General features: G+C 37.4%; 1 protein-coding gene across 1 annotated transcript in view; it reads left to right on the top strand.

Annotated features, from left to right (window-relative positions):
- Positions 1 to 432: 432 nt before the first annotated feature.
- The window catches only part of ALMS1 (ALMS1 centrosome and basal body associated protein), a 215885-nt gene continuing 200763 nt past the window's right edge, over positions 433 to 15554 (top strand). The window contains exon 1 of the mRNA XM_054593521.1: positions 433 to 777. Coding sequence (XP_054449496.1) covers positions 433 to 777 — 345 coding nt within the window. The remainder of the gene's footprint in view (positions 778 to 15554) is intronic.

Raw genomic sequence — 15554 nt, 5'->3', positions numbered from 1 at the left:
TTGCAAGCTCGTCATAATTTTGTCCTAGGGTATGCTGTCCCCTCGGTGCACAGGCAAAATCCAGTTTTAGCCCTACCCAGTCGAGGACTAAGTTCTCCCATCCCGCGAGAGGAGCCCAGTTCGGGTTTATTGTGAGCTTACAGTACTGTGAGCAAGATACCAGCCGGTGACGGGGACGAGGCGGTGGCGTCACCAGTCCCCAGCCCGGCTCCCTTCTCAGACCTTCCCGCCCGCCCCGGCGGGGCGTCCTTAGCAACGCGCGCGCTCTCTCTTTGCCCCGCCCCGTCCGCGCGGCGCGGCGCGGGGGGCAAGGCGGTGGCGGCCTTTGCGCCTGCGTGAGGCCGCAACCGCCAGTCAGCTCTCTTCCCCTCCCCTCCCTCCCCCCTTCCTCTCCTCCTCCTCAACCTCTGAGACCTAGAGCGTGACTCCAATATGGAGCCTGAGGACTTGCCTTGGCCCGGCGAGCTCGAGGAGGAGGAGGAGGAGGAGGAGGAGGAGGAGGTGGTAGAGGAGGAGGAGGAAAAGAAAGAGGTGGGGAAGCCGGAGAACTTGGATGAGGCTGAGGTGGTAATGGTGGAGGACGTGGAGGAAGAGGAAAGGCGGGAACTGGACGCGGACTTTAACTACGAGAACCAGCCTCGGGAAAGTACGGACGACGAGGACGATGAGGAGGCCAAGGCCTGGCTGCAGGCGCACCCCGGCGGGACCTTGCCTTCGCCGTCGCTGCCCAAGCACCGCTACTCCGAGAGCGAGAGCGTGAGCACCGGCCCGGAGAAGGTGGGCCTGGCCGGGAGGGGGTGTGGGCTGCCGGAGGGGCGGGGTGACGGGTAATCCCTGGGCGCTCCGCTGGCATTCTGGCTGCGCTGCCTCCTGCTTGCTGCCTGTCACCGTTTTGACATAGAATAAGCGCGCTTTTAAAAGGCTTGTAGGGACATTCTCGACTCTTAGTCAGGTTCCGGCGACTACAACCTCCCGGTCTTTCTGGCAAAAGCCGCTCGTTTCTCCCCTTTGGTGTGTCCCGGGCCTTTTGAATTACACCAGATGTTCAGAGGAGCCAGTATTACCACCAGCTTGTGTAGTTAAGGAAAGCTTTTGGGAGGAGTTGGGTCCTATCGCGTTTCCAGGGAGGCGAAAAGGGCGGTGTCGGAGTGGTGAGGGTGGTTACCCAAGGGACTGTCTTGTTGGGAAGACAATTAGGAGATTAATTTGCCTGAGAGCAGGACTGCCCAGCGGGAGTAGTGTGAGTTCTGTACACAGAGGTGGAGTAGTTAGTCTCTAGAGGCTCCTGGCGAATGGTGCTTCTTTGGACCTTTTTTGTAGCAATAAATGGGTCCCCAGCCGGTAGGAGGAGCTTAGAAATGCTCGAGGCTTGCCGCAGCTCTAGTCGGGAAAACTATAAAGATCCAGGTAATACACAGCAGAGAAAGAGCTGTTTTTGTGCTTGGCTCCTGAAGATCATTTTGAAAATAATTGCATCTAATTAATTGCTTTTCAGCGAGAAAAAAGCAATTCAGATAGCAAGTCATCATTTATTAAGTTTCTGTTCTGTGCAGCGTTCATTGCGGGGACAAAAAGAAGGCTAGGGTTTATTGTCTAGGGCTGTCCATAGACAACATACCAACTGTGAAGAGTGAAACAACAAAAGTGCAATTGAAAAGACAGAAAAAACTATATAGACCTGTGCTGTTCAATCCAGTAGTCACTAGCCACTTGTGACTCTTTACATCTTATTTAGTTAAGTAAATAAATTTCAAAATTCAGTGTCTCTGTTGTACTAATGACTTTCCAGGTGCTCAGTAGCCACACTTGACTAGTAGCTGCCGAATTGGACAATACAGATACAGAATTGTTTCATTACAAAAAGTTCTGCTGGTCAGTGATGCTATAGACTGTTGATCATTAAAGAATATTAATAGTTGTTTTGCCTGGTATATATTCCAACGGGTCTTTAATTCATCGAGCATGTATTGTTGAGCATTCACCACCATCTGTGCATTTGTGCCGGATTTAAAGGAGCCTTGGTGAACCGAGACAGCCTTTTTTTTTCTTGTTTTTTAAGAGTACGTTTATTAAATCTGAGATCGGTGAAACAAGAAAGGATTTAGGATAGAAGCAACAGAAGAGAGCCTAAGCGGGGCTGCTTTGACTCACTGAAAAGGGGCCCTTGGAGACAGGAGCCCCCCCCCCCCCCACACTGCTGCCCATTGCTGCTTTGGTTGCAAGAATTGTGGGGACCCTTAGAGTTTAAGAGATGCCCAGTGAGAGGGAAGGAATGCGTGGGCGTGCTCTTGGGAGGGAGAGCACCAACCCAAACTTTTTTTTTTTTTGCCTGCTTTTTGCGTGTTCAGTGTAGAAAGAGGGGCAGATAAAAATATAGATGGTGCCACAAATAAAAATAAAACTGTATGTGTTAAGATGTTTTGAAAGCATACAGTAAGGATTTTTGACTTTGTCAGTGAAGCTGGTGAAAGTTTCCCTAGGAAGTTATGATAGAGCTGAGATCTGGTGTCAGAATAAGGTTAGCTAGGAAAGGTAAGAGAAGGAAACTTCTAGTTGAGGGAAAGGCATGTGGAAAGGTACTGGTGGTTAGACTGGACAGAGTATTTTCAAGGAATCAAAGGACAATGTGGGTTGAGCACAGATTTCAGGTGAGGCTTGTGTGCTGTGTGCAGGATTTGGAGGCTTATCCCTGGAGCTTTGGGAAGTCATTGAAAATGTTTTAAATAAGGAGGGTGCTGTATGATAATGTTTGTATTTTAGATAGATCACTTTGTAGCAGAGTGGAAAACAGCTTTAATGGCAGGGTGGGGTTGGGAGGGGTAGCAATAATAGATCTGGGATGCTAATTAGGAGGGAATACAGTATTGCCAGGAAAAAAAGATGACGCTATTTTGGAATAGGGAATTGGTGGATATAGAAAATTGACTGATTTAAGAGACATTGAAGAGGTAAAATCATCACATGTAATACACCAATTTTACATTGTTATTACAGTAATAATCAATTAGATGTGGAACATCGGGCCAGAAGGTGTCCAGGTGTTAGATTACTGGATGAATGGTTGTGCCACATATTGAGATATGGCCAGGTTTATGGTGTGCGTTCTGGCCATGAGGGTTGATGGGATGGGACGAGACGGGATGGGACGGGAGTGAAGGTTAGTAGTCTGGGTTTGGAAAGCAGAGGAGAGGTCTGAGCTGGAGATTTAAAGCTGTGAGTTGTCTACACACATACAGACCGTAATTAAAGACATCCCCGTGGACAAGTTCTTCAAACTTTTTTGTTTTAAGACTTAATTTAATTTAATTTAATTTATATCTTTCAGCCTAAGGGGGAATGTTTCAGTTAAATCACTTTAACACTTTTACATCAAACATGAAAAAATGATCCTGTTTAACAGTGATTTATCCAAATGTAGTTAATAAATCTTGCTTCTTTGAGCCCAGAGTGCTTCTTCCCAGAGTTTTTTTTTTTTTAAAGAAAAATCAGATATTCTCTTATTTACCTCAGAGAATATGAAGGTGTAGATAGTGTGCTGTATTAAAGGTAGTTTTAAAATAATATAAAGAGTATTATGATGCTTTTTTTGTTTAGTTCACTGATAACATTAAAACTTACTAGAATAAGTTGGAAAATGTTTAAAGGAGAAACTTCAATGTTTCTTGCTAGAAATTTTTGAAGTATAAAATTTTTTGAAGATGAGTTTGTTGTATAGTATTGAATGCAGTGTGTTCAAAGGATGAGACCAAATAATAGGAAACGTTAACTTCTTCCAGTTGAGTTCCAGTTAAATGACAAAATTGTAATATTTAATTCACTCTCTCATGTCTTTCTTACTACATAACAAGGATGTTGTAGTGATGATGTATAAGGTAGTGATTAAGTTTGTAGTCCTGGCAGTGAAACTGAGCTAAGGCAGGGAACTGTTGAAATTCAAAATGAAATGTTACCAGACTTACAGCCAAGTCTTTTTAAGAGTTCAGGGAAGTGAGTAATTTAGAGCCTTTGCTGCTGTGTTGGTCTTACACTGGTCCTGCAGGCCATTCAACATGAATCATTTCAAACCTAAGTTTCTGAGCTCTATCAGAGGGAAAATAATTAAGTTCTGTGGATTGGTAGGTCTCCAACTCTTTTTTTTTTTCCTTTAAGATTTTAATTTAAAGAGAAGGAGAGAGATGTCGATCCTGCTGTCTCTTGCACATGCCCCAAACCGAGACCCAACTGGCAAACCAGGCATGTGCCTTGCCTGGAATGAGCCTTTACTTTGCAGGATGAGGCCCAACCAACTGAACCCCATGGGTCAGGATGGTCTCCAACTTTTAATTGGGTGGGTCATCAACAGTGTTGAGAGATCTTTTTCGTTTCCTCACTTAGCTTTCCTATCTTCACTGTGATCCTCTAGCCCTCACCCAATGTTCAGATCCTCCTCCCATCAGCAGGTTATAATTTCATAGAAGGAGAGAAAAAAAGGACTTGAACCCCTTCTGTTACGCATCTCCAAATTTATTTACATTGCACAGTTCTAATCTTTTTTGACCTATTAACACATACTTTATTCTTAATCTTTTCATGTGCTCCTAGAATAAAAACTATTCATCATAGTGTGTTTTTTTTTCTCTTAAGAACTGCTGGATTTTATTTGGAAGTGTTTTAAAAATGATAATGGTTTTGTTTTGTTTTTTTTAAAAAATGTTTCCTTGACCTGTCTTTGTCAAATTTGGCATCAGTATTATGCTGTTTGCATACCAGGTATTGGAAACCATTTTGTTTTTCTATGCCCTGGAATAGTTTAAGTAATATATGGATATTTCTTTATATTTCCCTGTTGGTGTTCTGTCATAGTGCCTATTAAGAAAAATTAATAGACTCTTTTTGGAGCAGTTTTTTAAAAAAGATTTTATTTTTAGTGAGAGGGAAGGGAGGGAGAAATAGAGAAATCTGAGAGAAACATCAATAGATCGCCTCTTGCATGCACCTCAGCCAAGTTCAGACCTGCAATCCAGGCAGGTACCCCGACCTGGAATCAAACAGCAACCTTTTCCTTTGCAGGATGATGCTCAACCCAGTGCACCACTCAGGTCAGGGCTTCAGAACAATTTTATGTTTACAGAAACATGGAGCAGAAAGTTCAGAATTCCGATATACCCCCCCTCCCTCCCCTATTTTCCTTTTTAGTGTGGTACATTTATTATAATTTGTAAGCTAATACTGATACATTTTTATTAATTAAAGCTCATAGCTTATATTTGAGTTTGCTCTGTACATTCTGTGGGTTTTGACAAATGTATAATGACATAAATCTGACAGTATCATACAGAATAATTTTACTATCCTAAAATTCCACTTTGTTCCACCTATTTATCTCTCTCCCTTCTTCTTGAAACGTGGAAACCACTGATAATTTTACTGTCTCTGTAGTTTTGCCTTTTCTAGAATGTCATATAGTTAGAATCATATAGTGTGTAACCATTCCAGAGTGGCTTCTTTCACTTAACAATATGCATTTAAGGTTTCTCCATGTCTTTTTATGATTTGATATCTCATTTCTTTTTTTCCCTCTTTGATTTTTTTTTTTGAATTGTGGTGAAATATACATAACATAAAATTTACTATTTTAACCATTTTTAAGGGGCATTAAGTACATTCACATTATTGTTTAACCATTACTACCATTCATCTTCAGAATGTTTTCATATTCCCAAAGTGAAACTCCCAACATCTGTCATATCTGAGTCTGATTCTTGCTGTCTTGTCAAACCGTTTTCATTTGTTTGTTTTTGTCTTTTAGTGTGTCTTGTAATTCTTTTTTGAAAGCCAGGCATGTACTGAATGAATATGAAAGTACTGAAGTAATGGGCCTTTAGTGTGAAGTTTTATTTTTACCTGGCTAGAGGTGAGGTTGTTTACTGTTTACTATAGCTGTAGTTGTCAGACACTAAAATTTGCCCTGGTGGCCTTGTTTGTGTCTCCCTTATTTTCTATGGGTTTCTCCAAGGACTTCTTAAATAAGGTCTGTTATGTGCTGTTCTTTCAGTTACAGTCCCTGATTAGTGTGAGGAGCCCAGTTGATACAGTGGTAAAGTGTGGATGGAGGGGAAGTGTCCTGTAATTTCATTATTGGGTCTCAGTCTACCCCTTGTGCTGTAATCTTCACTAGGGTTCCTCAGTTTTCTTCTTAGGCAAGACAGAAAGGCTAGAAGGGGGCTACGTTGGGTATTTATCCCTTCTTTTAGGCCACTTAGTCTCTGGTATAACTCCAGTCGCTAGGCTCTGGTTAAAGCAGCTTCTTTGTAGGGCAGATACTATTAAGAACAGAATGCCCTGGGCATGTTTCACGATGGCTACATTTCTCCTGCTGCTGCCAGAAGCAGGACCAGAATTTTCTCTGATTTTAACTGTGGGAACCCTGTATAGTTCTTGTAGGTAGAACTCATAAAAGTGTAGTGGTGCCCTCTAAGAGTTCCCCTGGAGTTTTTAAATTTCAAGGTTGTCCATCCTGAGCCTCTAACAAATTGTTAGTTACAATTTAGGTTTTCCTATCCTAGTGCTGGTTTCCGTGATGTTGTCTCCTTCTGGAATGCTGCTCCAGTAAGTTGTGATTCTCTGTGTTTGCTTGTCTATCTCTACAGTTTTGGGGGCTGCAGTTTGCCCTTGATTTCAGTTCTTTGATGGATATAAGAGATACTTATTTCCAATTTGTTTAGCTTGTTTTTCTTTTGGTAGAGATGGGAGTGATAACTTCCTAACTGCTTGCATGCTGGACCAGAGTTCTGTTTTATTTCTGTTGTGTTTTAACAGACTTTGTTTTTAAGAGCAGTTTCAGGTTCACTGAAAAATTGACTGGACAATACAGAAATTTCCCATCTGCCTACTGCCCTCACCCTCCTCCAACTCTTAACATCCCACTATTGTACATTTGTTATAGCAGATGAACCTACATTGACATCCAGAGTCCATAGTTTACATTAGGGTTCACTGTAAGTGTTGTAAATTCTATGAATTTTGACAAATGTATTATGATGTGTATCCACCATTAAAATATTACATAAGGTTTCTCCATGTCTTTTGATGGCTTGGTAGCTCATTTTGTTTTAGTGCCGGATAACATTCCATTGTCTGGATATATACCACAGTTTATCATTCAGCTACTAAGGATATCTCAGTTATTTTCAGATTTGGTAGTTAGGAAAAGAAAAACTGTTATAAATATTCATGTGCAGGTTTTTGTGTACACATATGTTTTTAAAATTTTTTAAAATTGTTACTGTGTTTTTTCCATTACCGTTTAGTCCCCTTATAACCTCCTCCCCCCAAAAAAGTTTTCAGTCCATTGGCATCAATACCAAGGAGCGTGATTGCTGGATTGTATAGTAAAGATATGTTTAATTTTGTGAGAAACTGCTATACTTTCTTAAAAAGTGACTTGCTTTCAGTTCTTTTGGATATATACTCAGAAGTGGGATTGTGAAGTCATATGGCAGTTCAATTTTTAATTTCCTGAGGATCCTCCACACTGTTTTTCATGGTAGTTGAGCCATTTTATATCCTACCAACAAGGGTGCCAAGTTTTCAATATCCTGGCCAACAATAATTATTATTACTACTATTATTATTGTTGTTATTGTTATTTTTAATAGTAGCCATCCTGATTAGTGTGAGATATCTCATTGTAGTTTCGATTTGCATTTCTCTGATGATTAATGATGTTGAGCATTTTTTCATGTGCTTATTGGCCACTCGTATATCTTTGGAGAAATGTCTAAGTTCTTTGCCCATTTGTTAATCTGTTTGTTTTGTTTTTTGTTGCTGAATTTTAGGAGTTATTTATATATTTTGGATATTATTTCTCATCAGGTATATGATTTACAAATATTTTTTTCTCATTCTATTTTACTCTGTATTGATAGTGCCTTTTGATACACAAAATTTTAAAATTTTCATGAGGTGCAATTTGTCTGTTGTTTCTTTTTTTGCGGTTTCCATGTCTTTGGTATCATGTCCAAGAAATCATTGCCAAATCTTTTGTCATGTAGATTTTGCCCTTGGTTTTCTTCTAAGAGTTATAGTTTTGGACCTTACATTTAAGTGTTTGATCCATTTTGAGTTAATATTTGTATATGATGTTAGAAAATGGTCTAACTTCATTCTTTTGTATGTGAATATCCAGTTTTTCCAGCACTATCTGTTGAAAAGACTATCTTTCCCCATTGAATGGTCTTGGCACCCTTGACAAAATTCATTTGACTATATACGTGAGGGTTTATTACTGGGCTCTATATTTGGTTTCATTGGTCTATTTCAGGGATTTTCAACCAGTGTGCTGCAAGAATGTTTAAAACGTGTGGTACCTGACTATTTAGTCAGGGGCAATGACTTTTTCTCTTAAATTGTCAAATTTAAAAAAAATGACAACCAACACAATAATAGCTGTCCAGTGTGAATGAATCAAAATTATACCGATTTCTTTTGTCAGCAAAAAAAAAATACACACACACACACATTTGGTGTGCCATAGAATTTTAGTAATTTATGTATGCCATGAGGTAAAAAAGGTTGAAAATTGCTGGTCTATTTGTCTGTCTTTGTTATTAGTGCCACACTTACGGTTGCTGTAGCTATTTAATGTATTTAAAAAATCAGGATGTGTGAGTCCTTTGACCTTATTCTTTTTCAGAATTCTCTTGACTGTGTTTGGTCCCTTAGATTGCATATGGATTTTGGGATTTTTAAAAAATTTCTACAATAAATAAATGCCACTGGAATCTGATATGGAGTATATTGGATAGTATGGATATCTTAACAACATTAAGTCATCTGATCTATAAACAGGGATGCCTTTCCATTTATATGCATTTAAAAAAATTTCTTGCAGCATTGTTTTGTAGTACAATGTACACATTTTTTGCCATCTTAGTCAAGTTTATTCCTAAGTATTTTATGTTTCGTGATGCTGTTGTAAATGGGACTGTTTTCATAATTTACTTTTTTGTATGATTTATTGTCAGAAATGCAGATGATTTTTGAATGTTGATTTTGTACTCTCCAACTTTACTGAATTCTTTTTAAGTTCTAATACAGTTTATATGTAGAATATTGGTTTTTTCCCATATAAAATTATGTTTTCTGTGAACAAAGATAATTTTATTCCCATTCCAGTTTGGCTGCTGTTGATTGATTGATTGCCTAATTGCTCTGGCTAGGACTTCCAGTGCTGCGTTGAATAGAAGTGTCAGGAGCAGGCATCCTTGCCTTGTTTCTTACCATACGGGAAAAGCTTTCAGTTTTTCATCGAGTTTGATGTTAGTTGTGGTTATTCATAAATGGTCTTTATTATGTTAATGTAGCTTTTTCCATTCCGAATTTGTTGAGTGTTTTTATCATGAAAGGGTATTGAATATTGTGAAATGATAAATACTATCATTTGGTTAACATCTGTCATCTCCTGTAGATACAATAAAAAGAAAAAAATTCGCCTTGTGATGAGAATTATTAGGATTTACTCTAACAACTTTCCTATATATCATATAGCATTTTTTGTTTTGTTTTGTTTTGTTTTGTTTGAAGAAAAAAAATCTTTTTAGCCACAAATAGCAACTAATAGAATTTATGTACCTGTTGGATACTGCACAGCTTCTCAAACTTTGGAATTCAACGCTGCTACCTCCATTTTCTGTTTTGTGCTGATTTTCATAAATTCTTATTTTTTTTATCAGAAGGATCTCCTAAAACCCAGTTTCATAAAGATATTTTGAAATCAAAAGGTAGTCATACAGCAGTCTTAACTATAGTCATCATGTTATACTTTACATCCTTGGTACTTACCTATCTTATAATTGGAAGTTTGTACCTTTTCACCACTTTTTTCCAGTTCGCCATCCCCCCATGTGTCTCTGATAACCACAATTTTGATTTCTTTTTCTATGAGTGTTTTAGATTCTACTTACAAATAAGATCACACAGCATTTGTCTTTATCTGGTTTATTTTACTTAGCATAAATGGTATCAAGGTCTATCCATATTGTTGCAAAAAGTAAGATTGCCTTTTTTTTTTTAATGAATTATATTCCATGGTATACCACAACTTTATCCATTAATGGGCACTTAAGTTGTTTCCATATTTGGGCTGTTATAAATAATGCTGCTATGAATATGGGGGTGCAGATATCTTTTTGAGTCAGTGTATTTGTTTCCTTCAGATGTATTCCCAGGAGTGGAATTGCTGGATCATATAGTATTTCCATTTTAACTTGTTGAGAAACTTCCATGCTATTGTATTTTCCATAGTGGCTGTACCTTTTGACAGTCCCAGCAACAGTGCACAAGGGTTCCTTTTTCTCCATGTCCTCCCCAGCATTTATCTCTTGTCATTTTGATTATGGCCATTCTCACAGGCATAAGGCGATATCTCAGTGTGGTTGTAATTAGAATTTTCCTAATGACTGATGATGTTGAACATCTTTTCATGTACCTTGGACAGTCATATATCTTCTTTGGAAAAATATCCAGGTCCTTTGCCCATTTTTAAATAGGATTATTTATTTTGCTAATGATTTGTAGGAGTTCCTTATATCTTTTGGATATTAAGTTTTTATTAGATATGTAATTTGCAAATATTATTTCCATTCTGTAAGTTTTTTCACTGTGTAGAGCTTTTTAGTTTTATGTGTGCCATTTATTTATTTTTAACTTTGTTGCTTGTGCTTTAGGTATGATTTCCAAATAATTACTACCAAGACCCATGTCAAAAAGGTTTTTTTCTGTTTTTTTCTAGTTTTATGGTGTCAGGTCTTAAATTTAAGTATTTAATACATTTTGAGTTAATTTTTGTGAATGGTGTAACATAGGGTCCAGTTTCATTCTTTTACATGTGAATATTCAGTTTCCCCAGCACCATTTATTGAAGTAACTGTCATTTAGATCTTCTTTTAGTATTCTTGGTTCTCTTGTCAAATATTGATTGATCATATAACAAGTTTATTTTGAGGCTTTCAGTTCTGCTCCATTGGTCTAATTGTCTGTTTTTATGTTACTACCATACTGTTTTAATTACTTTAGTTTTTTAATATTGTTTGAAATTGAGGAGTGCGATGCTTTCTGCTTTGTTCTTTTTTCTTAGGATTTTGTGTGTGTGCATGTGTGTGCGCGTGTGTGTGGGGGGCTATTTGGGTTCTGTGTTTCAATAAAAATGACTAGATTTCTTTTACATATATATATATTTATTTATATATTTTTTTTTTTTTTGGTAAAAAAACCCATTGGAATCTTGATAGGAATTGCATTGAATCTATAGATGACTTTGGATAGTATTGACATTTTGAAAGTATTAATTCTTCCATATTGATTTTTATATGTTGAACCATCTTTGCATTCCAGAGTTAAATCCCACTTAATCATGTATAATCTTTTTAATGTGCTGTGAATTCTGTGTGCTAGTATTTTGTTGAAGACTTTTACATCAGCATCCATTAAGAGGGAAATTGCTCTGTAGTGTTTTTTTTCCTTGTAGTATCTGTATCTGGCTCTTTGTATCAGGGTAATCTGGCCTCATAGAATGATTTAGGAAGTGTTCCTTCCTCTTCAGTTTTGTTTTTGTTTAGTTTTGTTTTGGTTTTTGAATGTCAGGAGAGTTGGTGTTAATTCTTTAAATGTTTGGTCAAATTCAGGAGTAAAGCCATCTATCTGGTCCTTAGATTTTCACTATTGGGAGGTTCTTTCGTTACTCATTTAATTTTTTAGCTATAGGTTTATTCAGGTTTTCTGTTTCTTCATGATTTGGTGTTGGCAGTTGTGTGTTTCTAGGAATTTATGCATTTCTTCTTGACTCTCCAGTTTTGTTAGTGTACCATTGTTCATTGTATTCTCCTATCCTTATTTCTGTGGTATTGGTTGTAATATCCTCTCTTTCCTTTCTGATTTTATTTGAATTTTTTTTAGTCTAGCAAAGGGGTTATCAGTTTTGTTAATGTTTTAAAAGACAACGTTTAGTCTAATTATTTTTTTCTTATTCACTATTTTGCTTATCTGTGTTCTAATCTTTATTATTTTCTTCCTTCTGCCTGCTTTTGGTTTAGTTTGTTCTTCTTCCAGTTCCTTGATATGTATTATAGGTTGTGAATTTGTGATCTTGCTTTAAATAAAAAAAGGAAAAGAAAATGACACCCTTTTAGCTAGTCATAAAAACTTCGTCATATCTCTGCTTTTTTTTCATCCTGTAAGTTCTGATAATTAGTGTTTTTATTATCATGTCAGAGTATTTTCTAATTTCACTTGTGACTTATCTGACTCATTGTTTTTCTAAGAGTATATTGTTTAATTTTCACATTTGTGGAATTTCCAGTTTTTCTTGTGTTGTTGACGTCTAGTTTCATTTTATTGTGATTGGAAAAGATAGTGTGTATGATTTCAATTTTCTTGATTTTGTTAAGACTTGTTTTGTGACCTAATGTGTTCTATCCTGAAGGATGTTGCATGTGTACTTGAGAAATGTATGTTCTTCTGTTTTTGGATCTGGTGTTCTGTGTGTTTCTGTTAGGTCCAGTGGTGTGTAGTGTTTGTTCAGTTACTCTGTTCTCCTTAGGGTTCTTCTGATTGTTCTATTCATTATTGAAAGTAAGGTATTGAAGTCTTATAATATTATTTTGTTGGTGTGCATCCCTCCCATTAATTCTTTGAAACTTTGCCACATTAATTTAAAAGCTCTGAGGTTTGGTGCATAAATACTTGTTATATCTTCCTGGTGAGTTGACCCTTTTGTCATTGTAAAATGTCCTTCTCTGTCTCTTGTAACAGCTACTGATTTAAAGTCTTTTTGTCCAATACTGGCATAGATACTCCTGTCTTCTTTTGGTTACCATTTACATGAAATATCTTTTTCCACCCTTTCACTTTCAGCCTGTATGTGTCCCTAGTTCTAAACCGCTTCTCTTCTAGACAGCATATAGTTGGAAGTCCATTAACTTTTAATATTAAAAACTGGCTCAGTGAAGGATTCTTTAAAACTTAATTTACATCACCCTGGCCAGTGTGGCCCAGTTGGTTGGAGTGTCATGATGTAACTAAAAGGTTGATAGTTTGATTCCTGGCCAGGGCAGATACCTAAGTTGTGGTTGGATCTCTGGGTGCTGGGTGCGTATGATCCCTGGGAGGCAACCAATCGATGTTTTTCTCTCACATCAGTGTTTTTCTCTCTCTTTCATCCATGTTTTTCTCTCCCTTTTCCTCTCTCTAAAAAGGATTGAAAGAATATTCTCCAGTGAAGATTAACAAAAAAATAAATAAAATAAACTTAATTTATATCAAAAGGTATTTAACCTGACATCAGGGAACTGCTGATGAGACCTTAGTTCTGAAGCATTTATTTTAAGAATCCTCCATCAAGTATTTGGGTTACACTATGACCAGAGGTGACTGTGGGAAAGCCAGTCAAACATGTATTAGAAATTATTTCTTTGAGGAAGTCAAAACAGCCAGGTAAGTAATAAAAATCAGGTGTTCTGGACAATGGATTTTTTTAGTAAGAACTTTTAAGATTTAATTTTTACTTTGGGGTTTCTTTTTAGCCAATACAGTGAGGGGGAATGTTCTTATTTTCGCACATTGGGTTACTTGTCAAAAGTGCTAGTTTTTTCATACTGCATCATCAGTTTTCTTCAGCTGTTCTCGAACTGAACCCTGTCTTTGTAAGCTATTGTGAATCAGCCATTTTCAAAGACAGGTACTCTCATGCTTCACCTCCAGTATTTGGCTGCAGAAAATAGCCATTTTGAACTTTCATTTGAGCATTCGTCTTTCCTGGAGGGCCTAAAGAAGACTGGCTGTGCCACAGCATTGGCTGTATTGTTACATATGTATGGATTTCAGATTGCCGTAATGAGTTCACAAACAGCTTTCTTTGTTTTTTATGCTCTCTTATGAACTGCCATTGAATGTTAACCAGTGTCACCCCAATAATTCAATAAAACGGAAAAAAATTGTCATTGAAGTAATGTGGGTGTGCTGCATGGTGCTGTATCTTTTGAGAAAAACCTCTTGGAAGAGTTGATATCTTAGACATCTCTTTAGTTATTGAATAAATCTTCAGTTAAGCAGGCCTTTTTATGACCAAAAACACCTTGTTGTAAGTGCCCTGTACAAATGTTTTGTTAGTGTAGTAACCGTTTTAATTCTGGAAAAAAAGATTCCTTCAGAGGCTCTTTCACATTTGTTGTCATTAATATTTTGTCAGTATTCTTTTTTTTTTACTCATACCTGCCTGTTTTTATAACAGCTTCCTTTTCTATGGACATCGTGTCTTTTTTTCTTTATTTCTTTGAGCATATGAGATATTCTTATTTTAAAAATATGTTTTGAAAGCATAGTTTGTAATTTCATTTTTGTTTTTTGGTGCACTGTTCTCTGCTTGGTATTCAGTGGTTGTCTTTGCCTTGCCCCTTGCATCTATCTGCTTGTGTAGGAGGAAGTCTAATATTGGAAGCTTTGGGTTTTTATTTTCCAGGGATAATGGGAAAATTTCAAAAACCAGTCCTGTGCCAGTGAATGACTTGACCTAGTTCATTTTTGTTTAATTGCCTCTGCTCTTTTTCATTTGCTTTGTTTTAGCATTGGGCAGCACCACAGCTTTAATGCTACCTTCTGCAAGTGGATGAGCTCTGTATCAACCCAGTTTCACAAAATGAGCCTGACTTTTATTTTAGTCCTTATTATTAATTTCTTAGGTGTCTCAAACATTAAGATTTTAAAACACCTGATTTGCTTGTCTCTGCTTGCTTCTTTTACCTCTGGCGGGGGGTGGGCATAGGCTGTTAAGGAACTGCTGTGGTTTATTGGAAAGTATGTTGCGTCCTAACAGGGTAACTGTTAAGTTCCCGTGTTTCCTTATTTTTTTTTTAATTTTAAAATGTTTTTTAATTCTTATTTGACAGAAAAGTCTTACTTATTTCTTTACTGCTGGTGTATAGAGTAACTGAAAGATTGCCACTATTTGTATGTTATCTATAGAGTGAAGCAAAGTATTCAACAATACATAAAATCAGTAAAACTATTGTGAGGTTATCAGGTTATCAGATTCATTTACAAAAATCTTTAACTTAAAGGAAATATTTCTGAAAGCTTATTGCAGATGTGATAAATTTTTGATAAAAATATCTTTTCAGTCATATACTTTAAAAATCCATGAACCATACATAACTGTATCATTTAGTTGAAGTCCAATCAATGAGATTCAAATTTCCATATTCCCAATGTCAAGAAAGCTATAATGGGCTCTCAGCCAACTTTCAGTCACTTTCCCTGCTACCCACAAGCAAATTTGGGCCCTTCTGGTGTTGCTTCCTGGGTGGGTGGGTTTGTGTACGTTCTGGGGCCCTGTGGGTCTCTCCAGTGTGCTCTCCTGTGAGGCTGGAAGTTTCTCCTGCTGCTGCAAGCCCACCAGGTTTTTACAGCCAGAGATTTTGAGGCTTTCTTTTACCGCTCTGGAACCCTGGATTGCGCGGTCTCTCTCGCTCCCCAGCTATTTATTCCTCACAATCTATCTGTGCGTAAATGTGGGACCACAT

The sequence above is a fragment of the Pteronotus mesoamericanus genome, unplaced genomic scaffold, assembly GCF_021234165.1.
Source record: "Pteronotus mesoamericanus isolate MK-2021 breed Mesoamerican mustached bat unplaced genomic scaffold, CSHL_Meso_final scaffold_45, whole genome shotgun sequence".
Classification (NCBI taxonomy): Eukaryota; Metazoa; Chordata; class Mammalia; order Chiroptera; family Mormoopidae; genus Pteronotus; species Pteronotus mesoamericanus.
This window is presented reverse-complemented; position numbering and strand designations above follow the sequence as displayed.